At 43.9% G+C, this 25,876-nt stretch overlaps 1 protein-coding gene across 1 annotated transcript in view; it reads left to right on the top strand.

The window, feature by feature from the left end:
- The first annotated feature begins 1,088 nt into the window (after positions 1-1,088).
- ass1 (argininosuccinate synthase 1) overlaps positions 1,089-25,876 on the top strand; it is a 95,344-nt gene continuing 70,556 nt past the window's right edge. The window contains exons 1-6 of the mRNA XM_055660092.1: positions 1,089-1,239; positions 10,231-10,352; positions 15,024-15,092; positions 16,352-16,540; positions 19,598-19,654; positions 20,630-20,704. Of these exons, the coding sequence (XP_055516067.1) occupies positions 10,236-10,352; positions 15,024-15,092; positions 16,352-16,540; positions 19,598-19,654; positions 20,630-20,704 (507 nt within the window). The 5' untranslated portion in view covers positions 1,089-1,239; positions 10,231-10,235. The remainder of the gene's footprint in view (positions 1,240-10,230; positions 10,353-15,023; positions 15,093-16,351; positions 16,541-19,597; positions 19,655-20,629; positions 20,705-25,876) is intronic.

Here is a 25,876-nt window from a genome sequence, read left to right as displayed (position 1 = left end):
ACTGGAAAGCACTACAGAGGGTGGTGAAAACTGCCCAATGCATTATCGGTTCCTCACTCCCCTCCATTGAGTCTGTCCAAAGCAAGCGATGTCTGCGAAGGGCGCGCAGCATCGTCAAGGACTGCTCTCACCCCAGCCATAGACTGTTTACCCTCCTCCCATCTGGAAGGCGCTACAGGTTTCTCCATTGCCGGACCAGCAGGTTCAGGAACAGCTTCTTCCCTGCGGCTGTTACACTACTTGGCTCTGCACCTGGGTGAATGCCAGTCACCCCCCTCCCCCCCCCCCCCCCCGGGACACTCCTTCTCCCAGAAAAATTGCACTACTACAACTTGTACATATATATATATTACTGCTCATTATTCTATGTTCGCTCTTCTGGGTGAGATGCTAACTGCATTTCCTTGTCTCTGTACTGTACACTGCACAATGGCAATAAAGATTGAATCTGAATCTGAATCTGAGAAACATATAAAATCATAAAAGGACTGGACAAGTTAGATGCAGGAAAAAATTTCCCAATGTTGGGCGAGTCCAGAACCAGGGGCCACAGTCTTAGAATGAAGGGAAACCCATTTAAGACTGAGGTCAGAAGAAACTTTTTCACCCAGAGAGTTGTGAAATTGGGGAATTCCCTGCCACAGAGGGCAGTGGAGGCAAAGTCACTGGATCGATTTAAGAGAGAGTTAGATAGAACTCTTGGGGCTAACTAGTTGAATCAAGGGATGTGGGGAGAAGGCAGGCACGGGTTATTGATTGGGGACGATCCTCCTGCACCTATTTTTTATGTTTCTATAACACGACCAGCACGGAAAGATGGGCCGAAGGGCCGGTTTCCGTGCTGGGCAGCTCTTTAACTCTATGCTCTTTTCTGGCTCCACCGACCAAAGTATCAAGTGGAAGACCCAAAGGGTTCAATAGACCTGTTGAGGGTCGGGCGCCCGGCACCAGAGCAGAGAGGCGGGGATGCGCAGCGCTGACGGCCGGGCCGTGGTGAAGGCGGGGCGGGTGGTGACGGCCGGGCCGCGGGAGGGAGGGAGGGAGGGAGGCGGGGAGCCGAGGGGGGTGAAGCCGCCTCCTCCCCTCATCCCACCCCCCCTGCTCAATTGGCCACATTCGTCCTGTCCCTGGGGGCGAGTCTGCGCAGCGGCAGCGCCGACAGGAGTTAAAGTCAAGCGCTGAGGGGCAGAGCGGACACACTCACTCACTCACACACACAGCGGCAACTCCTGCACACAGGTGAGTGGCAGCGCAGCGGCAAGCGGCAAGCACGCGGGGCACAGGTGAGGCGGCGATCCTCACGTACAGCGGGTGGGTCACGGACAGACAGCGACCACTCGGGTGGCGTGCAGAGTTGACCGACACACAGACAGACAGAGACACACACATACACACATACACACACAAACACACACACACACACACACATCAGCGGGGCACAGTGAGGGGGACACACAGGTGAGTCAGATCCACAGCACAGTGAGATCCACAGGTGCGGTGCGACGGGACACAAGCACCGGGGACACGCAGGTGATGGCAACCAACCTCGGGTAGAGGGGGTACAGAGAGGTGAGAGTGGAACGGGCAGGGCAGGCAGGACTAGTGTGTGGAGGGGAGGCAGACAGGTGAGGTTGCAACCCCCCCAGGTAGAGCAGGTGACCCGCAACAAACATCCTCTGACCGCACTCCCTTTCCATTACACTGCCTTTACTTATTTAAACTATTTGGTCCACGTTTCCGAAAATAAATCCTCTGACCGAGTGGGTCCCATCCCTAGAGATTGACCATCCATCCACTCCCACAGAAGCTGCCTGACCTGCAGAGTTCTTCCAACAGTTTTTTTTTTTTCGCTCCAAGATTATTTTTTTTGCGGTACAAACTAAAGCTGCCCCAAGTGCAGGTGCAGGGGATAACATTGGTGCCCTTGGCCCCAGCTCCAATGCAGTTGCATCACTCTGTTGGCACCCTGCCCTGAAAAAGTTGACCTGTGAAATCTAAGACTTCTGTGTCAATGAAGTGAGATGTTTTTTTTTCACTTCCAGGCTTAGATACAGGTTTGTTATTCTCATGCATACCGAGATACAGAGAAAAGCTTTTGTTTGCGTATTATCCAGTTAAATCAAATCATGTTGTACTTGTGTACAATCAAGCCACAGTGTTGCTGCTGGTAGAGCTGCTGCCTCGCAGTGTCAGAGACCCACATTCAAACCTGAGCTCTGGTGCTGACTTTGCGGAGTATGCATGTCCTTCTTGAGGCAGCATGGGTTCAATCCCCAGTTCTGTTTTCCTCCCACATTCCAAAGATGTGCAGGTTTGTGGGTTAATTGGCCTTTCTAAATTGCCCCTGGTGTAGGCATGGATGCGAAAATTGCTAGATTTCGGGCTGCTAATTTAGCTGGAAACTCCACATTTTAGCTGAAATTGTCAGTTTGACCCTTATACTACACGTTGTAAGGGAGCATAACATTTTAACATTGCATGAAATTAAGGTGGGGTGGTTGATGCATGGAAAGAGAAGCTGGATGTAAGGGAGAAAAGAATATGTTCATAGTTTTAGATGATTTAGAGGGGAAGGAATCCCTATTCCCTTTATCATGTATCTGTACACTCGGGATGGCTCGATTTTAATCATGTATTGTCTTTCCGCTGACTGATTACCACGCAACAAAAGTGTTTCACTGCACTTCGGTACACAAGACAATGAACTAAACAATTACACTTTATAACTGTGCTACAGATTGTTTGGAAGATGACTGCCAGTAATTCACTATTTCCTTGTCATGCTACTGAAGACTTTGCTGTGATTGGTTCTTGTTCTGTTTGCTACGCACAGCTGCTGTGGCAAGACTCGATGTAATGGATGTGCTTTGTTACACAATTTACTCCCACATGTCCATTTGAAAAATGTTTTATCTGACAGTGATGAAATGCAAATGAATACCGGTTGCTGTAGAGTGGACCAAGGTCTGCTGAACATATTTTAAATGAGCAGCCACATAAAATTATATTAACATCTGAGTTGACATTTGATTTGTAACTGTGCTCATTGCCTCTAGGCTATGGCTTCATATTTATTGGACCAAATAATAAGGTCAAGTATCTAGCCTTTAGGATAAGGCGTGGTGCACTTGCTTTTGTTCAGTTTAACCATTTGCTTTTAACTTGCTTTTGCTAAGTTTAACCATTTTAGGAACTTGATTATCTTTTAAAACTGGAATCTTATCAGATTGCATACAAGTGAAGTTTATTGAATCAGGCTTCCTGGGTCTCCTGTTGTTGATCTTACTCGTGGCCCTCACTGGGTGGTTCATGGGGGAGGGGTACCAGTCACGCAGCAGGTAGAACTGCTGCCTCGCAACGCAAGAGACCCATGTTTGATCCTGACCTCAGGTGCTGTTTGTGTAAAGTTTGCACATTCTCCCCATGACTGAGCTTCCTCTGGGTGCTTTGTTTTCCTCCCACATCCCAAAGATGGGCGGCTTGATAGAGTAGTTGGTCTTTGTGAATGACCCCTTGTGCATAGTGTGTGGCTGAGAGAGTGGAATAACATCGAACCAATGTGAATGGGTGATCGATGGTCCATGTGGACACTGTGTGCCGAAGGGCCACTTTCATGCTGTGCCTTTAAACGTATATTAAACTTCCCAGGAATTTTGCAGCTGTTAAATTGACAAGTGTAGTTTTAGTTCAGCTCAAAAAATGTGACATGGCATTGGAAAAGTGAAGGCACAGAGATAATTGTGGAAGTATCAATCCTCCCTTGAATCAACCTGCATTTTCTTCATTAAAATTTATATTCTTGGAAAATTCCATCATCAACATTTGTACAGCAAATGAGTTTTTTTAATTGATTGAAAGATGCAGCTTGGCCCACTGAGTCTACATCAACCACCAATGTAAACTTAGAAAGGTAAATGGATAGGAAGGTTTTGGAGGGATATGGGCCAAATGCAGGGGATGGGATTAGCCCAGCATGCCAACTTGGTCTGCATGGACAAGGTGGAAAGAATGGCCTGTTTCCATGCTGTAGTGTTCGATGGCTCCAAAAATACTGTGTGTGTTACATTGTTTAAGTATCGAACAAATGGCGATAGAAGCGTTTTGTGTTAATTCGGCTATCTGCAGTAGAATTGGCAGACTGTGTTCTTGAGTGATAAATGTTTAGCTACAGCGTGTGGAGGCAGAACTACTTGCATTGAATTCTAGTTTAAAATCCGTTGAATTATGAGATTATCATTCTGTGGGAATGATAACCTCTTAAATGACACTGGGCTAATGCAATTTTAAAAATTGATTAAACACTGTTCAAAAATGCTGTCGTGATTTTGTTTTTCTAATGGCACAAATAATACATTGTTTAAAAAAAGGTTGGAGTTGCTTTACTACTTTGCTACAGTAGACGGCAACAATCTCTGCGGAAGAACAGAGCTCGTTATTTTTATCTGTGCTTGTGCATACTCTGGGAGTTGCTAAAAGATTTCTCTCTCCACAAACTCTCTGACTTGCTAATTCGTATCACAAATGTTGCGTCAAAGTAGCTGTGTTGAAAGTAGATTGGTGTAACAACAGCAGTTTCGACTCAAAGTTTCAAATTTAAATACATTCTTCCCCTCATAAAACCACCAATGTAAACCACAACCAGCTATTTCAATCACTGCAATAAAAAAGTAGATAAACTGGATCTGTTACAGCAGCTACCATGCATTATTGCAACATGTACATCCCATCTGCTGATGATTAGCTAACACCAGTCAAATCAGGTCTCCTCTCAATAATTACAAATGGGAAGTGCCGCCTTTAGCTTTAGCCTTATTATTGCAATGTGTACCGAGGTACAGTGAAAAGCTTTTTTTGCATGCCATCCAATCAGATCAGATAATATATACAAATATAATAAAGTAAATCTGTAGAGCAAAGAGGGAGATACAGAGTGTGAAATATACTTCTCACCATTACAGTGCAATAGTTCCAGAGACAAAGTCCAATATCCGCAATGGGGCAGAAGCAAATCAGACAGTACCCTAGCTTATGGAAGGACTGTTCAGAATCCTGAAAACAGTGGTGGAAGAAGCTGTTCACGTTCACCAGTTATAGGAGTAGAATTAGGCCATTCGGCCCATTGATTCTACTCTGCCATTCAATCATGGCTGATTTCTACCTCCTAATCCCATTTTCCTGACTTCTTCCCATACCCCTGACACCTGTTCTAATCAAGAATTTGTCTATCTCTGCCTTAAAAAAATAAAAAAATCCACTAACTTGGCCTCCACAGCCTCTGTGGCAATGAGTTCCATGAGGCTGTTCCTGAGTCTGGTGGTGTATACTTTCAAGCTTCTGTATTTTTTGCCGTGCAAAAATAAGGAGGGGGAAAGACTGGTGGATTAAGTTGGCTTCTTTCCTGAGGCAGTGTGTAGCAGGAGTATGTTTTAGAAGGTGTTCAAAGTGGGAAAACAATGGTAGAGACCCAAGCAACTGAAGAAACTGGAACCTTGAACAACAGGTGTTGCAGCAAATATCCAGTTTTATGAATCACAGAGAATAGATTATTATTTCCTTGTTTACACACTTGCCCTAACAGCTGACAATACACAAAATCTGATAAAAATCAGTGCTGCAGGAGCACAACTGGTCGGGCATTTTTTGTGGCAGAAAGGACTAGCAACATTTGTGGAATGAGGGCTGGACAAATCGTGGCAAGTGATAAGTGGATACAGGTGAGGGGAGTGACTGGCAAATGGGTAGAGGAAGTAACAAGGGCTGGAGATGAAAAGGAGACAAAGGGAGTCGGATAAGGACCGAATGTAGAGGTGGAAGGAGAAATATGGATGGTTTATTATTGTCACATGTACTGAGGTATGGTGAAACCCATTGTTTTGCATGGTATCCAAACACGGAGAGCAGAGGCTAATCATTCTGACAGTAATTGTGTGGCAAATTGTTGGGAAAATCTCCAAATAGCGCAAAGCATTGCAAGAGGCAGGTGTTAATGATGGGAAGCATTGTGAGGGGGGAAGGTTGTGTCTGAATTATATTGACATTTGTTTAAAGATGTAATGAGAAGTGTTCCCGTGTTCACCTTGCATGGTAGCAAGGACTTTGACCAGTCCTTCGATGGAGAGGGTAAAGTCAAGAGAGTTTAAAGGGAAATGGTAAACAGTTTGTGTGTTGACAGAAAGCAAAGGGTAATATTCACGAGTGCTTGTTTGTCACAATCGATTACATTCTTCCTTGCTGTAACTTAAAAGGCTTGTACTTAGTCGGAACTTTTGACCAAGTTGGCATATTGGGCTAGTCCCAATTGCCCCATAACTCTCTAAACCCTTCCTATCTGTGGGTTTGTCCAAATGTCTTTTAACAGTTATAATGCATCCACTTCTCTAGCTTTTGTACAGTACTAGCTTTTGTGGTAAATGTAAAAAGATTTGGCTTGGTTGGATTTAATTGAGAAGTTTGCCACTGCAACCAAAAAGTGGGAGCATGGTTGATAATGAGGAAGGACATTCTAAGCCATAGAAAATATCAATGTATTGCTGAGATGGACCAAAGATGCAGATGTATTTCTGTCCAGAGGAGTGTGAGGTGATTCATTCGTGGACGACAAACTAGGCAAGGGTGCAAGATTAAAGGTAGGGCAGTAAGTTAGGGAACTAACTCGGGGAAGTAAGTCAGCCTGAAAAAGGGTTTCAACCCAAAATGTTACCCATTCCATCTCTCCAGAGATGCTGCCTGTCCCGCTGAGTTACACCAGCATTTTGTGTCTATCTTTGGTTTAAACCAGCATCTGCAGTTCCTTCTTACACAAGTTAGGGAGCATGTCCACTAATCCCTGAATGCAGCGAAAAGGGTAGGTAAGTTGTTCGCCATCTGGAGAGGAGGAGTATGTTATTGAAGGTAGACACAAAATGCTGGAGAAACTCAGCGGGACCGGCAGAATCTATGGAGAGAAGGAATGGGTGACGTTTCGGGTCAAGACCCTTCTTCAGACTGATGGTGAGGAGGGGGGGGGGGGGGGGGGGGGGGGGGGGGGGGGGGGGGGGGGGGGGGGTGGGGGGGGGGGGGGGGGGGGGGGGGGGGGGGGGGGGGGGGGGGGGGGGGGGGGGGGGGGGGGGGGGGGGGGGGGGGGGGGGGGGGGGGGGGGGGGGGGGGGGGGGGGGGGGGGGGGGGATAGAAAAGTGGGTGGAGACAGTAGGACTTATAGAAGAACTGGGGAGGGGACGGAGGGAGAAAGCAAGGACTATCTGAAATGAGAGAAGTCAATGTTCATACCGCTGGGGTGTAAGCTACCCAAGTGAAATATAAGGTACTGTTCTGCCAATTTGCGCTGGGCCTCACTCTGACAATGGAGGAGGCCCAGGACAGAAAGGTCAGATTGGGAATGGGAGGGGGAGTTGAAGTGCTGAGCAACCGGGAGATCTGGTTGGTTACGACGGACTGAGCAGAGGTGTTCAGCGAAACGATCGCCGAGCCTGCGCTTGATCTCGTCGATGTAGAGAGGTTGACACCTGGAACAGTGGATACAGTAGATGAGGTTGGAGGAGGTGCAGGTGATCCTCTGCCTCACCTGGAATGACTGATTGGGTCCTTGGATGGAGTCGAAGGGGGAGGTTATGGGACAGGAGGTGGAGTATTAGCCATGATTTTATGTCAAGGTGGAGCAGGCTTTAAGGACATTTACATGACATTTGGGCATGTACTTGGATAAGAAAGTTTTGGAGATATGTGGGCAACTGGGAGTAGCTTAGATGGGGCATCTTGTTCGGCATGGGCGAAGGGGCTGTCTCCGTGCTGTATGAGCCTATGGTTAAATGTTCCACTGCTATTTTTCTACATGGATCCTTGTCTTAATTTGCCAAGGCATAGAACACACTCGCAAGGAGGGAATTCTGGAACAACACAAAGCATTAGTTGGGTCCCACTAGAGTACTGTGTAGTTCCAACCATCACACTGAAGAGAGGGTGCAGAGGATATTGTTGCCAGGGCAGAAGAATTAGAGTTGGGAGAGGGTTACGATTGTTTTCTTTGAAATAAAATTGGATTTAGGGGGACCTTTAAGGTGTACCCAATTCTCAAAGTCTAGGCAACGTAAACTGTAAGAAACTGTTTCTCTCAGCAAGATAACCAAGAGTCAAGAATGTTTCATTGTCATTTGCAGTGGGACTGGAACAGCGTAAGCACATGGAACAGCACAGGAGCTGGCCCTTCAGCCCACAATGTCCTGCTAAACCAGTCTCAGCATGTGATCCATATCCCTCCATTCCTTGCATATGCATGAGCGTATCATAAACACCGCTATCATATCAGCCTACACCTCCACCCCTTGTCGTGCATTCCAGGCACTTGCCACTGTATTTAAAAAAAAAAAAAACATTTTAAGTTGCCCGGTAGAATTTCCTTTACATTTTGCCTCTCTTAAAACTAACACCCCCGCCCAGTCTTTGAAATTCCCTTTCGTCATTGATTTCTTTGTTGCTGCAGCTTTACAGGCACATTAAATCTAATAATTCATTAAATCAATATACAATAATCCAAGAGAGTAGACACAAGGAATTGCAGGTGCAAAAAAAAGACACAGTGCTGGAGTGACTCAATGAGTCAGGAAGCATCTCTGTAAACATGGATAGGTGATGTTTTGAGTTGGGACCCTTCAGGCCCAATAATACAATATGTATTTATTTATGCTGCATAACCAGACCATGTTGGTGTGAGCTCGGGTTCACAGCTCAACCTTGTACAGTAGTTCAATGCTGAGGCAGTGCTGTGCAGGGTTTTGTAGTTGATGGGAAGAAACTGTTCATGAACATGGAGGTAACAGTTCTTGGGCTCCTGTACCTCCTTTCCTGATTCTAGCAGTGAGCTGAAAATGTGGATAAGGGCAATAGATTGTAATAATATAAGGACCTGCAAGAAGGTAAGAATAATGCCCCTGTCCCACTTAGGAAATTTGAATGGAAACCTCTGGGTACTTTGCGTCCCACCCAAGGTTTCCGTGCGGTTCCCGGAGGTTTTTGTTAGTCTCCCTACCTGCAACCTCCGGCCTACAACCTCCGGGAACCGCATGGAAACCTTGGGTGGGGCGCAAAGTCTCCAGAGGTTTCCGTTCCGGTTTCCTCAGGTTTCCTAAGTGGGACTGGGGCATTACACTAGTTAATGACTAAGCAGGCATATTAACTTGCTACAGCCAACTGCTGTCTGTCTGTCCTTCACCTGCTGTTGTTTCATTCTCTCGAGTTCTTCATTCTGAATCACTTCACGAATCAATTCTTAACATTTGTGCCCTATTAATGTAATTGAATGATCTACTGTTAGTTTCCAGTAGCAGAACTTCAAAAGACTTTTGACTGTTAGCCATTGAAAGCGACATTAGTATAGCGAGCCTCGAACAAAGCTTTGTTTTGATAATAAGTTAAAGTGAAATGATTCCCGCTCTTCCATTTGTCAGAGTGGATCAGGAGAACCATTCTGTTTGGATATACTAACAACCACTCTTTTCAGCCATGATATAATTATGAATGACACAATCACTGGGCTTATTCTCTTCTTGAGGAGATCGTTTGATCTAGGGTGGGGTTCTTTTTGGAGAGGCAAGGGACTGCAGATGCTGGAATCTTGAGTAAACCACAAAGTGCTGGAGGAACTTGGGTGGGGTGTTCTGTTGCCTCAGGCAGCATCTGTGGAGGGAATGGACAGATAACATTTCAGGCCAGGGGCTCTTCTTCAGACTGAAGGATCCCAACTCAAAACATTGTCCGCCTAACTTCAGACTTGTGTCTCGATCTGAAACGTCATCCGTCCGTTCCCTCCACTGATGCTATCTGACCATCTGCATTCCTCTAATGCTCTGTATTTTGATCTAATTTTTATATGCCTAGGATAAGTGTGTAAACCTGTTAAACTTACAGCCTGTTCTCTGCCAGTCTTAAAACTGGATATTTAAAGTTCTCATGAAGGGTCTTTGACCTGAAACTTTAACTGTGTCTTCACAGATGTTACCTGACCCGTCGAGTGTGTCTAGCATTTTCTGTATTTATTCCAGCATCTGCAGTTCTGTTGATTTTTGATATTTCATGTTGTTTGCTATTTCATCTTTTAAATGTGATGGAAACAATTTTTTAATCAAATTCTGAGAATATTTTTCAATAATTTTGCTTTTCAATGGACAGTTATGGTAATGTTTGATAACCTTGTTTTCTTTCTCCTCTTTCCCCTCTCCCCCCGCCCCATTCCTTAAGGCTAAATGGCTCAAATGGCTCAATCAAAAGGCACCGTGGTTCTTGCCTACAGCGGTGGTTTGGACACCTCGTGTATTCTGGTCTGGTTGAGGGAACAAGGATATGAAGTTATTGCTTATCTGGTGAGAATAATTTGTAGTTGTACTGTTAGTTTATCAATGTGTGAATTAATCCCCATTCACTGGCACAATGCTAAAATGTTTAACATGTATAGAGAGAGAGATTCTATTGCATAACACAATGTAGTGAGTAATGAGGGTTTTGAATAAAAATGTGAGATAAGATTGATAATCCATGTATTGTTTTCATGCTTTAGGAAACGGCAGTCTAGTCCATGCATAAGAGAACATGCTAGAGGTGTTTTTGTGTCTACGTGATTTGGTGTGAATTATTCCACTGTGACATGCACTCTGTTTTCAATTTATCGATTGCATTTTTGCCTTCAGTACAAATCTTTTTTTTCTAAAAGTCAAACGGATTGCATTTGGTTCAAGGTGTCATTGAAAGACCAAACTGGCCACTAGGTTGCTCTTCCCAAATGTTGCACTTAACTCGTTGGATAAGGTTCTGGCTGGCCAATTCCAACTGAGCAAAACAAAGGACTCGTGGATGGCTGGTGCACAGGGAAGTGAGGGCCGGAGTGTGCAGTTGATAATTAGCGGGGAGACGGGGGCATTGAGTCAGTCATGTTGTAGTGTATAGGACTTTGGGTAGGCTGTATTTGGAGTAATGCGTGCAGTTCATTACTGGAAGGATGTGGAGGGTCTGGAGAGGGTGTGGGAAGAGGTTTACCAGGATGCTGCCAGGATTAGAGTGTATTAATAATGTGGCGAGTCGGACAAAATTTGATTTTTTTTCTGGAGTGTTGGAGGCGGATGGAAGTATATACAATTGAGAGGGATAGGTAGAGTGGAGACGGGATCTATTTCAGGGTGGAAATGGCAAAGACGTACAGGATTGGAGATTTAATTGGCCCTCGTGTGTCGCTGAGTGGTAGAATATGGAGGGGGATTGATGGCGACATGGAGAGAATAAAGTGTAGGAATAGTGTGTAACCCTGTCCCACTTGGGAAACCTGAAAGGAAACCTCTGGAGACTTTGCGCCCCACCCGGAGGTTGCAGGTGGTTGCCGGAGGTTGCAGGTAGTGGAAGCACGAAGGGAGACTGACAAAAACCCTTGGGAACCGCATGGAAACCTTGGGTGGGGCGCAAAGTCTCCATAGGTTTCCATTCAGATTTCCTTAGTGGGGCAGGGACATAAAGGTGGTCAATGATCAGCGGGGGCTAAAGGGCCTGTTTCTATGCTGAACCTTTAACTTGTACAGGGAGCATTTGAAAATGTGTTTGCTTTCTTGCTAATTCCATCTGTAACCGATTAAAACCCATGGCCAACTTGGGTGGCGGGGGGGTGAAGATCACTGTTTGCTGAGATATGCACAGAGTTGTGTGTTAGCCCCATCATACCGCATAATATCTCACTGACCTACATCCAGCAACTGTTCACACTCCGCCACTTCCCCAAAGGAATATGCTGCTTTGTTTCTTGTTAGTTTTTCCTTCCCTCCCTTGGAACCTGCCTTGGTTCAGCTGGCAGTGATCATTAAGGAGCACTGCTAAAGGTTGCCAGAAGAGTTCTTGAGTGAAATGCCAACTTGTGCTGAAGCTTTGAAGGTGAGCTCGAATTAGAAAAGCATAATCCCTGGGTTCTGTAACATTATCCACTGGGAAAGGATTTGCTTTCCACCACGTTTTTTTCTTTGGCCAAACTTTTTAGGTAGGTTTCCTCTGCCCAGTTGCAGTGAACAAATGTTGTGGAGCAAAGAGTTACTGATTCAAGATTCAAGATGCATTTAATTGTCACATGTGCCAGATGGCACAGTGAAATGAAATTCCCATACAGCCATACAATAAAAATAAAGAACACAACACACTATAGAATTTGACATAAAACATCCCCACACAGCAGAATCAGAGTTTCCCACTGTGTGGGAAGGCACCAAAGTCAGTCTCTTCCTCCACTGTTCCTCGTGGTCTGGGCCTCCCCAAGCCCTCCGCAGTTGCAGCTACGGGCAGCCCGATGTCCAGGACAGTGCCATGGAATGATTATAATGTTATTTGATGTTGTAAGACACAATTATTCTAAAGATCCATCTCGGGACATAAACTGCACAAAGCTCCCTCTGTAATCTTGATTAGTTGCAAGCGGATGAATGTTTACAGTGCTAATGTAGTTGCTCTAACTTGCTGATTCTAACTTGTTGATTCTTCCTTTTTGGAAAAGGAAAAGTCCATTTCAGCAATGACTTTGCGGCCTGATTTATAGCTGCGATAGTGAGTGCCAGTGCAGATAAGCTTTGGGACTTGCGTAAATATGGTGCTCCCAAACTTGCTGGCTGAGCCATGCCACGCAATTCTCAGCGAGGTTCAAGAGTGTTTAATTACCAACGATGGAGCAACAAAATTCTTCCTTGCTGCAGCTTAACGGGACTGCAATCACAGTAAAGCACAAGCAATGATCAACGATACAATAGTTATACTTGGTAAACATAATAGCGCAAAACCAAAGTCCATAGTGCAACTATCTACACAAACTGCCAATGATCATAGTATTGTGCAGAAAAACGCCAGGGTTTAAACATAGGAAGCTGATAGGGCAGTGGGGAAGTAAGATGGGTGAAACATTTTATTTTCATTTTGTGAACTTTACTTGGTGTTTATTAGAAAGCTTTTTTTTTTTTTTTTTAATATTTAAACTTTTTTGCATATTAAAGTTATTCAGAAACAATGAAAAATCTTGAAACCTTTGACAAATGTCAAAATGGGCAGGAGGCCCATCAAGTCCTAGCCTGCCAACCACTCCCTATTACTCAGGCCCACGAGTCCTGTCAATGCCCTTGTAGATTTTCCCTGCACTCTTTGCAGCTTAATGACAACTTTCCTGTAGCAGGGTGATCACGATACTCCAAGTGTGGCCTTGCCAATGTGTTGTACAACTGTGTCATAATGTCCCGACATATATACTCTATTCTCTGATGAAGGCCGTGGGTCTTAATCCTGTCCCTTAGGTTTCTGTCCAAGTAATTGGTTAAATGCAAAAAAGAGGGGAGGGTGGTTGAGGGAGCCAGGAACAGATGACTTTGTTTGCCAGACGCCCGTCACTGCATTGTTCCTTATTTGCAGCATTCTCTTGGCTCCCATCCAGCTTTTACTTTCCAGGCTTTCCAAGCCATATCTAGTACACGCACCACGGTTCCTTATCCAAACGATATTTATTGAACCAGATTTATTTTTACAACAATATAATTGCTGTTAAGGGCAATAACGTATTCTTAAATGCCCCCAGCTTTCTTTGTGGAACAGCTTTCTCCTAGCTAGGTCATTCATCCAGTCCTGTAGATTATATTGGTGTTGTTTCGTGAGTGTAATGTGTACGGAAATGCAGTGAAAAGCTTTTGTCTGCCTGCTATCCAGTCAAATCAAATCAAACTGTAGAGGAGTTCATCAAGCCTGGCACAAGTAGAACCCAGAGTGTAGGATATAACGTTACAGTTACGGAGAAAGTTCAGCTAACAAAAGTGTAAGTGCCCCCAATGAGATGGGTTAGAAGATCCTGACTACATCCTCACTTATCAGAGTTCAATACAGTGATAACAGTGAGGGAGGAGCTGTCCCTGAATCTGGTGATAAGCACTTTCAAGCTCTTTGCTTCTTCCACTTGATGGGGGGGGGGGGGGGGGGGGGGGGTTCTAATAAACCCTGTACCCTGGGTAAAATACTATGCATTCACCCTACCTACTCCCCTCATGATTTTATACACCTCAGTAAGATCACCACTCGGACGGCTGTGCTGCAAGATATGATGTCCTAGCTTGCCCAACCCCCCCCCCCCCCCCCCCCCCCCCCCCCCCCACAGCTTGGCTCCTCAAGTCCTTGCAACCTCTTCGGTACAACTTGGTATGGGCAGGAGTGTTTCTTGGACAATTTGTCAGGTTGGATGAACTTTTGAAAGCATTTAAATGTACATGGCAGAATGGTTTTTTTTTTCAAACAAAATAATACATCTCAGTGGTAGAATGGAAATGCTCTATGAAGCAAGAGTTCCCTCTGGTGGCAAAGCATCTCTCTGTACATTCAATAATCGAGCGTCTGAGTCTACCAAGCTGGCAACATCGAGGACATTTAATTTAAGTTTAAAAAAGATAATTGTGCTTGTTATAAACGGTCACAAAATGGGGTATCAGAGTTTCAAGTGCAGAGTTTCCATCCACTGTTAAAATTATTTGAGAAATTATCTGAAGAAATAATTTACTTGACTGGAGAAATTATTGGAAATGGGGACATAGATTTGGCATGGTGACTAGTCTTTCCTCTTATTCAAAAAAAAATGAAATGGAGGTAATAGAATGGGGCTGGTAATTGTTACTTTAAATGAATAAATATTGTGAGAATTGGCAGGTGATGGTAGATTACTCGGCAGTGAGGATGAATCTACAATCCTGGAAGGTTTTTCTTAAAGCAAAGAGCATGCGGTGCTTATTTTTGTTAGACTTGGCAGTGGGAACATTAAGGAAAAGAGTGAACTTGATGAACAAGACTAAGTGTCCCAGAAGGTGGCAGGTAGAGGGGTGTAGAAGGCATATTGGATAGTTGCCACCTTCATTTGCATCACAGAATACAGAGGCAGGGGGATTATGCTTCAGCTTTGGGAAGTAAAGGTTAAGTCACATCTTCGGACTAAGTGCTGTTCTGATCCATGAAGTGAAATGAACGATTCTTTCTTTCATCATAAACAGGCTGACGTGGGGCAAGATGAAGACTTTGAAGCCGCTCGAAAGAAGGCAACATCTTTGGGAGCTAAGAAGGTAAAATTAATGTTCACCTGTGGTCCAAAATAATTCAACTTGGTGCCTCCATCTGCTTTGGCTTGATAGTTCAAGGATGTCAATGCTGAGCTAAGGCCCTGGGCTAGACTGTTACCTGTTTCTCTCCTCACAAATGCTGCCTGACCACCTGAGTGTTTCCAGCATTTTTTATTTTTTTTTGTTTCCGATTCCCAGAAGGTTCCTCCGTGATGATGAGACCAAACCTGTGCAAATAAAACTCACAATATTAGAAATACTCAGCAGATTGGGCATGTCTGTGGAGTGAGAAGCAGTTATCAATTCAACAGAAGGGTATCAATTTAATAAATCGATCAACCTATAACAAAAAGTGTAACTTTTTCCACAGACGCTGAGTGCTTCCAGCATTTTCTATTTTATTTTCGGGGTATCTGCAGTATTTTGCTCCTCGGATTCCGAATGCCAACATTCCCTATGCCCTTGCCCATGGTACAGCATGATGAGTGGAATTCTGTGTTGCGGTGGAAGGATACAGTCTCTGCAGGACCTTGACACAAGTTTGATTCTTCAGGAAATTCAAGCATGTATCAAGGAAGAAACTTATTTTACAAAAACTAAATGCTGGGGGAACTCGATGGACCAGATGACATCTGGTCAGGTGACAACCAGGACCCAAAACATTGTCTGTCCATTCGCCCCACAGATGAAACATAGAATATCAGTGTAGGTGTAGGCCATTCGGCCCTTCGAGCCACCACTGCCATTCAATATGATCATGGCTGATCATCCAAAATCAGTACCCCATTCCTGCTTTCTCTCGATATCCCTTGAATGTTGAAGGAAGAGAGGTGTGATGGTAGAATACTCGGAATGCTGCCTGACCCTCCAGCATTTTGTTTAATGTCTCTTGGTCCAGATTCCAGGATTTATTTTGTATCTAAAGTTCCTTTAAAAGTTGTGATTTAATGTTGAGATTGCACACTCTTTCAGAATGGAAACTCAACCATTACAAGGTCTGATGTTGATGCATCTTAATTCTGGATGAGATTTTTATTTATTTATTTTTTTAACTGAGAATGGATTTTGTGCCATTTGTTCTCCTTATTACTGGACGAATGACTGGAGTCCTGCTACAATGCAACGTTGAACGAGAGTGTTGAGCCTTGTGCTTAAAATGTTGATCACACAGGTTGCAAGTTTAAATCTGTGCCGTGACCATGTTTAATTCTTTGGCTTTTTTTTTTGCATAAAACAATGCCGCGCCGTGCTTTTTGTTCCAGGTTTTCATTGAAGATCTGCGGAAGGAGTTTGTGGAAGACTTCATCTGGCCGTGGGTTCAGTCAAGCGCCGTGTATGAGGATAGGTACCTCCTCGGGACATCGCTGGCCAGGCCCTGCATTGCCAAGGGTCAGGTCAATGTTGCAAAACGGGAGAAGGCTCAGTTTGTGTCTCACGGCGCTACTGGAAAGGTATGGTACTGGCAACTAAATTTGGAACTCTGTCCCTACTGAAATAAAATGACACTTTGCAGGAACTGAAACAACTAATTACTGTAGAGGCACAGTAAGAAACGGGGCCTTCAGCCCATCGAGTTTGCACCGACCAGCGATCACTCCGTATATCTAGCACTATCCTACACACTGGAGACAATTTTACAATTGTTACTTGAGCCAATTAACATACCAACCTCCACATCTTTGGAGTGTGGGAGGAAACCGGAGCACCTGGGGAAAACCCATGCAGTCACAGGGAGAGCGTACAAACTCTGTACAGACAGCACCCGTAGTCAGGATCGTACCCAGGTTTCTGGCGCTGTAAGGCAGAAACTCTCCCGCTGCACCACAGTGCCATTACATCAATACTGGCTTACTCCAGCTTTGTGTGTGTTCCCCTCAAGATTCCAGCATCTGCAGTCTCTTGTCTCCAATACTGAACAGTATTCTGGCTGAGAAAAGCTTTGCATCTTGCCACTAGGTGGCAGTATTTGTCCAGTGTCAGACTAACTGGGCAGCATTTTGCCAGATCCTTGGGTTATCTCTCCCTGGGCACTGCCACAAGTTTGATTTTTTTTTTTTAATCCTCCTCACAAATGCCACTCTGCCACTGCCCATGGAGCAAGCCCTTTGCTACGTCGTGCTGAACTGATTCGGAATGTGGAATTGGACGTTAATTGGTTTTTGCAACTTGCTCCCAGTATTTTGGGAGTGGATGAAAGATTAGCAAAGTATTGGTGTCAGAAATTATGGGGGGAAAAAGGCAGGAAAATTGACTCGAAGGACCTGTTTCCATGCTGCACCTCCAAACTAAACTGAAATTAGGAATATATCTTGCTGCATCTCTGGATATTTCCCTTCAGCGGAAGAAGTGGGAAGTCTTTAATCAGATACTAGGCTCGGCCCACTGAACCTGGTTTTTAAAAAAATATATTTACTGGGGTTTCAACAACACTGACCTCACTGTGTGATCTGGGAAAGGGAAAAGCCCCTGGCAGGGAAAAGGTTACACCATAATTCCTAAAGGTTAAGTGGGTGATTGAAAGATTTGAGAGGTTAGTTTAGTGGCAGCCCCTCGCATTCCTTTATTATCTCAGAAACACTAAATACCTAATTGCTCTTCGTCATTAGTAACGGCCGACTTGACAGGAATGGTGTGTTCAGGTGGATGGAGTTAATGTCACATTTCTGCATTGACTTTGTAGATTAATTGGCCTCTATAGATTGCCTCCAGTGTGGAGAGAAAGTGGGATAACATTGAAGTGAACAGGTTGGCATGGACCTAGTGGGCTGAAGGACTGTAGCCACTCTGTATCTTTAAACAAAACTAAACTAAATGTCTGACGTCAGATCTTCATCAGTAGGTGTAACACTAAATGACTGCTGTAAATATACAGATTGTTTTTATCTGTGCAGTTCAGCTATTTGTATCTAATCAAGGCTGCATAATAATACCCAGCCCACTGCCTTTGGGATTGTTTATCATTTACATTCTCCAAGGTACAAGCAGCACGCACCAAAGGGGCAGAATTCACTTTCTCCCTGACAGCCAACCATGTGGATATTCTTCTTACACTGAAAGTCCAACAATATGTCTGCTCTGTAATCATCCTAGCCAGGATTTTCTCCCCAAATGGTTAGTTGGTTTAAATTGGTTTGATCCAGTTTTTGCCCAAGCAACACAATGTTAACAGGTCAGTCAATGTAGTCTGTCCTGTAATGAGATTGGAGCGGACTGTCCTGGAGCTATGGAGCGGTTTTTCTGAACAACGGAGTGATATTCCTCTGTCCACCCTTTTTTAATGGACACTACAACATTTTAAAATAAGAGGGTTCCCATCTGCATTTATGATGATGGACACAAAATGCTGGAGTAACTCAGTAGGACAGGCAGCTTCTCTGGAGAGAAGGAGTCGGGGACATATCGAGTCGAGACCCTTCTTCAGACCTCCAGGTCTGAACAAGGAGCTTGACCTGAAATGTCATGCTTGACTAAACTTCTGGAATTTTTTTGAGGATGTACCAAGTAGAGTGGATAAGCCAGAGCCAGTGGATGTGGTGTATCTGGACTTTCAAAAAGCCTTTGACAAGGTCCCACACAAGGGATTAGTGTGCAAAATGAGAGCATATGATATTGGAGGTAGGGTAATGACATGGATAGAGAACTGGCAGACAGGAAGCAAAGAGTAGGAATTAACGGGTCCTTTTTTAGAATGGCAGGCAGTGACTAGTGGGGTGCCGCAAGGCTCGGTGCTGGGACCCCAGTTATTTACAATATTTATTAACGATTTAGACGAGGGAATGTGACTTCTCCAAGTTTGCGGATGACACAAAGTTGGGTGGCAGTGTGAGCTGATATGAGGGTGTTATGAGGCTGCAGGATGACTTGGATAGGTTGGGTGAATGGGCAGATGCATGGCAGATGCAGTATTAATGTGGATAAATGTGAGGTTATCTACTTTGGTGGCAAGAACAGGAAGGCAGATTATTATCTGAATGGTGTCAGATTAGGAAAAGGGGAGGTGCAACGAGACCTGGGTGTGCTTGTTCATCAGTCACTGAAAGTAAGCATGCCGGTACAGCGGGCAGTGAATTTAAGACTGAGATGAGGAAAAATGTCTTCACCCAGAGATTTGTGAATCTGTGGAATTCTCTGCCACAGAAGGCAGTGGAGGCCAATTCACTGGATGTTTTCAAGAGTTAGATTTAGCTCTTCGGACATGGGGGAAAAAGCAGGAAAAGACGACTGAACAGCCTACTCCTGCACCTATATGTCATCCATTCCTTCTATCCAGAGATGCTGCCTGTCCCGCTGAGTTACACCAGCATTTTGTGTCTAAACCGGCATCTGCAGTTCCTCCCCACACAAACAGAGTGAAATGCTGTCATCGTACTACTAAATGTTTACCAAATTCACAACCATGACTTCTAGCCTAGAATGTTATTGTTATAATTAATCATTGCAGGAGCTGCTCGGAGGTGAGCAGTATTTGTGGCTTTCAATGTATTTAACTTTACTTATTTTCTTTTCAGGGAAATGACCAGGTCCGATTTGAACTGACTTGCTATGCCCTTTATCCTGAAGTTAAGGTGAGAACTCTGTTTCATAATCTTTGCATATATTTCTTGCAGCAAACTCGGTCATCATTACTCTTACATAAAATTGTAATTATTCTGGAATGATTAATTTGTGTTTAGTTTTGATTGCCCTGCTATGGGAAACATGGGGAGAATGGATGTAGACTTAACATGAACCCAAGGGGCAACTTTTTCTACACAAGGTGGTGGATATATGGAATAGGCATTAAAAACATTGACAAGATATTTGAACTGGTGTATGGATGGGAAAGGTTTGGAGGGATATGGGTGAAATGCAGGCATTCCGACCATGTTAGCATACTGGACTAGTCCCATTTGACCCATGGCCCTCTTAACCCTTCCTATCTACACCTGTCTAAATGTCTGAAGAAGGGTCTCGAACCGAAACGTCACCCATTCCTTCTCTCCAGAGATGCTGCCTGTCCAGCATTTTGTGTCAACCTTTGATTTAAACCAACATCTGCAGTTCTTTCCTGTACATCTGTCCAAATGTATTTTAAAAGGCATACTTGTCCTCTCTTCTATAGCTTCCTCTGGCAGCTCATTTCCAACAAGGACTGCAGTCTTGAGTGGAAAGAATTGCCCCTGAATTCTAGTAGTTCAGCAATAGTCACCCCAGTACCCAGCCTGGTGGTTTTTGTAGGACAGTGGTACAACTGAATGTTGCATCGCTCCCAATATTACCACCTGGCAGTGGTGTTTCATGCATTTCCCTCTTGCAGTAACCCAGAGAGGGGTTTCAATACCATCACTTTTTTTTAACAACTTGCTGTAATGCTTTTTCTTGAGAGCTTTGAAACGCACTGCAGAATTTAAGATCTTTGTTCAACTTTCTGAGTCAGAAATATTAAAATTGTGTTCAGGGATAGAGTTTTCAGGGTTGTCAAGGTGAATTCAAGAACTCTAATTTTGCTGATTTTTATCAACTTTGGTTGATTCCTTTTTGCTTGTTTTTTCTGATCACAGATCATCTCTCCCTGGAGGCTACCAGAGTTTTATAATCGTTTCCTGGGACGCAAAGAATTGACGGCCTATGCAAAGGTTTGTTGGAATGTTAAAATCAAATCATAAGATCATAAGTGATAGGAGCAGAAGGCCATTCAGCCCATCGTCCACTCTGCCATTCAATGATGGCTGATCTATCTCTCCCCATTCTCTCGCCTTCGCTCCATAACACATCCTTGCCCTGACATAAGCTCTTTGGAAGCACAGACTTGGTAGGGCAGAAAGTGTTTAATTAGTGGCACTAAATGTGTGTGGGTGTCGGAAATCACAATGCTGGCTCCATTGCATTGAATGGCTGATGGGTACAAATGCCAGATAATATTGTGGGTTTAATTTAGTTTTGAGATGCAGCGTAAAAACGGGGCCCTTCAGCCACCAAGTCCGTACCGACCAGCGATTCCCGCACATTAACGCTATCCTATACACAGGAGGGCCAACTTGCACTTGTGCCAAGCCAATTAACCTACAGACCTGCACGTCTGGAGTGTGGGACGAAACCGAAGATCTCCGAGAAAACCCACATGGTCACGGGGAGAAGGTACAAACTCCGTACAGACAGCACCCGTAGTCGGGATCGAACCTGGGTTTCTGGCGCTGCAAGCGCAGTAAGGCAGCAAAGCTAATGCTGCGCCACCGTGCCACCCTGGATAGACTGGATAAACAACAACTTGGGTAGAGACTGATTATCAACATGAGGAAGAGTCCCAACCTAACACCTGCCATCTGTCCATTCCCTCCACGGAGGCTGCCTGACCCACTGAGTTTCTCCAGCACTTTTATTTGCTGTTGCTTGTAACCTTGCCCTGCATCAGCTGGGCGAGTGGATCTGTGTGCTACAAATAGAATTGCCAAGTTAATCCCAGTGCAAATGTTGGATGGCCCACCACATACAAATATAGATGCCACAGTAGATGTAAATTTGTGTGTGCTAATGTGTCCACAATCTAAATTCATAGTTATTCCCTATGACGCCAGACTATTTAACATTTTTAGCAAATTCCTTTCATGTTAATTGAGCAAATGCATAAATCAGCAACCTGCTTGTTTTGTCTAATATATTATATCTTACTACATTAGTAAATACTTGACAATTGTCGCCAGGCAAACGATCACTGTTTACACAAGAGATTTCTTTACAACTGTTAGATAACATGCTTGCAGTTACACTTCACGACCACACGGGGACAGGCAAAGCTTTTGGGAGAATGTGAAGCTTTTTTTATGCAAGACCAGACTGAGCGTTAGTGGTGTGTTAGGGTTTTTTTTTCTCCCCACTGCAGGTTCAATTCCTGTAATCATACATAAATCTTCTATAATCATGTCAAATAACACAACCACATTATTCTTGATGGCTGTTGCACAAAAGCATGGATAGAAATGTCAACAGTGAATCTCCTGCCATGGTTTAAGTGACAGCAAACAGCTCCAGTGGATCATAATATTTGAATTCATCAATATTTTCTTGTACTCCTGAATCATTTCTTTATGCTGTGGAAATTCAGTACCACTTGTGAGCCTGGCAGCATTCTGTGATTTTAAATGTTATTGCCCCTAGACCTATTTGCATGCAGCTTAAAAACGTGTTTAAAATATAAGCACCAGCCGGCTCTGATGTCGCCAAAGATAATAGAATATAAACTAAACAATTAAACTACTGCCTGTAGTCTTGATTAAGAGGACTGGGATGCAGATAATGTTTTTGTTGTCACTTAAAGATTTCATGAGTGTCCTGTTAGTTTATCTGTTCTAATGGTGTTGAATTGGTTTCTCTGGGGCATGGGAGGCTCGGGGGAGACCTGATCGAAGTATATTAAAATTATGAGAGGCATAAATGGGGTGGAAGGTCAGAACCCAGGGTGGGAGTGTCGAAGACTGTAGGGCACAGCTTTAAAGTGAGGAGGACAATGTTTGGAGGAGATGTGCTGGGCAAGTTGGTATTTGTACAGAGTGGCAGGTGCCTGGGACATGCTGCAGGGGAGCTGATGGTGGAGGCAGATGCAATCATGGCATTTTGGGGATATTTAGAAAGGCACATGGATTGGCAGGAAATAGAGGTACACGGGTCACGTGCAGGAAGAGGAGATTAGTTGAACGGGGCAGCATGTTTGGAGTGGACATTGGGTTGAAAGGTCTATGCTGTTCTGTTCTATGTTCTATGCCTTGCCTTCTATGTTTTGTACCCACCATCTATAACAAAACACATTAGGCTGAAACCATTTAACGTAATGTTGATCCAATGAAAATCTCCACTCAACCAAAGATTTTACCTAGTAACTATTACAAATTTTATTTTGATATTGGTGCTTGGTTACAACAAATCCATCAATTAGTCCTCTTCAATTTATAAATTGTCCTGTTTTCTTGCCCCCACACATGCATCTATTATAAATATGATCTGCATTTTCATTGTACCTTTAGCTGTTTGCTACTTTAGTATAAATTAACCCAAATGTGTTTAGTGCTCTTGTATCAAATGTCAACATCCTTTAGCAACTATTCTACCGAAGAGTGTAATCTAACTTAATTAGCAAGTAACTAAAATTCTGGACATTTACAATAATGTTGCATATTTTTCTTTAGATGTTCCTCGCCCATCATCTATTAACTGTTTAATTCCCAGTTTAAGATGAGTACTGGGAAAAATTAAGCATTTATTCTCGATGGGTCCCTCCACAAACCTGTTGTTCCTTTTACTGACAACCTCTTGGTCGTTTGCCTTGGACTGAACTAAATGCTTCCAACTTTGTTCATATTTGACGCTGTTGAGATCTTCTGACCTAATACCTGCTCCATTGCAGGACTTCCACTTCAGTAAAAGCACCTGTCTCGTTTGCTATTGGGACTCTCATCCATGCCTTTGATTCCCCTCTGGTTGGCTATTGCTCTGCCCAGACCATCCCACATACAAACCTCCCACCCATTGAGTCGATTTATACCTCGGCAAGGCCAGCAGCATAATCAAGGACAAGTCGCACCCTGGACATTCCTCCTACTCCCCTCTGCCACCAGGCACCAGTGTGAAAATGCACACCTCCAGATTCAGGACCATTTCTTCCCAGCTGTATTCGGGCAACTGAATCATCCTACCACAACTAGAGAGCAGCCCCGAGCTACTATCTACCTCATTGGTGACCCTCGGACTATCTTTGATTGGATTTTACTGGTTTTGCCTCGCTGAATGTGACTCCCTTGTGTATCTATACCCCATATGGCTCGATTGTAATCGCGTATCATCTTTACACTGACTGGCTAGCATGCAACAAAAGCTTTTCGCTGTACCTCGGTACACGTGACAATAAACTGAACTGAACATTACTGAGCAGACTGACATTCCACTCGTCATAAACTAGGAAGTCTTTCAAAATTCTATTTGCTAATAAGTATCAAATTCCACACATCCAACATCTCTATAGGTGCTGACCAACACTGGCCACCAGTCCAGCTACATTCAAATTCTCCATGGCCTTGCACCTCTATTTCTGTAACCTCTGCAGCCCGTGACACTCCAGTCTGTGCACTCTTTACATTCTAGCCTTGGGCATTCCTGATTTTCTTTGTTCCACATCATCTGCCAAGGCCCTGGGACTTTGAAGTCCGTCACTGAATCCCTCAAAGTCCCCACATCAAAAGTTGCTCCTGAAAATGAACTACATTGACCAAGCTGACCCATTCTGCTCGTGTGGTTTGGAGTTGAATTTATTCAATTCTATAAAGTGGCACAATGTTTTGTGACTTGCTTTGTAACTAATATTAGGAATATAACACTTGCAGAATTTTAAATTAATTTCGATAAAATAGACTTTAATTCTGCAAATTAAAGTCTATTTGCAGACTTTGGAGTTACTAATGGGGTGCATTAGAATCTCTTGGTAGGAATGTTCAAGTTACAGAGAATAACTTCCTGGCTAATAATTTGTTTGATTATTATAAAATGTAACCACTTTGTTCTTGTTTTTTTGGCAGCTTTAGCCTTCAGTTGGTGCATTTCCTAAGCACTGTTCCATTAAATAATGTTCCATTTGGTGGATATGGCAAATGCAGTTTTTTAATTGAAGTTTATTAAAAAACGAAACATCATCAACCAAGCTGAACTGGTGGGCAATATTATCCTAATGTGTCGAAGGCAGTAGAGAGTAGAACTTCAGATTCACTGAGTAGAGGTGGATAAAGCAGACAATTAATGGGATCATTTGTTCTCTGTGTGGTGATTCAATTTTGAACTAATTCTTATCTTGTGGTGTTTGCATTGACCAGTTGCATTACTAAATGATTCTGTTCTTTTCAGTGTAACATTATTGATTGTGGGCCATATGTTGTCAGGTTGTTGACAGCGAGCTTGTGCGGTGGGTGGGAGCGAGGGGGGAGGTGTGGGCTCTCATTAGGAGATGATTAGTGACATTTAAAGGAATGACAGCTGTAAGGGAATCGGTGTAGCAAGTAGATGGAATCTAATGTGGTTAAACTTAAGATAAATAGTGATGCACGAGAAAGTGTTAATGAGAAGGCTGGTTCAATCAAATCCACTTTTATGTACACAACAGTTTCCCCTCCTAGAGTACTGGCGTGAAGAATTGTAGTTCGGAATATCAAGAGTTGTTACACTGGTGTTTTTAAATGTTGTGGCAGATTGAATAAACTTGTTTTCCGAGATTACATGTGGTTTATGAGGTTGCCCATCGAGGTGTTTAGAAGATAAAGGCATCAGGTGCTGTGGTAACATCTATTTAATCGTGTTAGTTGGTGGAAGACAGAATAAAACTTATAATTAAAGATTGGATATCAAAATGAGGAAGGAGCTTCAAAGAATGGAAGAAATATGGAACACTTTTGCAGAGGGGCTGTAGATTCTGGGACAAATGGTGATGCTTGTAAAATTGAGATCAGTGGGTATGTAGAAGATGGAGAGACGAGAAGGGCTGACGGTAGGAATTTGCCACAGTTTAATTTGGTGTGGGACTAGCCCTGGAGTTGTTCCTTTCAAAGCTGCCCCAGCTGTGTGATCGCAGAGTAAAGGCCCAGGTGTCCTCCACATAACATCTTGCCAGTAAATTGGCTGAACCTCAAATCACTGCTGTCCTAGTTACCTCAATCAGACTGACGTCTCAAATACTGATTGGATTGGTGATACTCCTGCTGTGCAGAGTGAGGTTATCAGCTTGAGACTAATGGGACCTAACTATGAATAATGTTGGTTCAAGATGCTGGAGT

This window comes from Leucoraja erinacea, chromosome 31, assembly GCF_028641065.1.
Source record: "Leucoraja erinacea ecotype New England chromosome 31, Leri_hhj_1, whole genome shotgun sequence".
NCBI lineage: Eukaryota > Metazoa > Chordata > Chondrichthyes > Rajiformes > Rajidae > Leucoraja > Leucoraja erinaceus.
The sequence above is the reverse complement of the archived record's forward strand: the minus strand, read 5'-3'. Positions and strand labels throughout refer to the sequence as shown.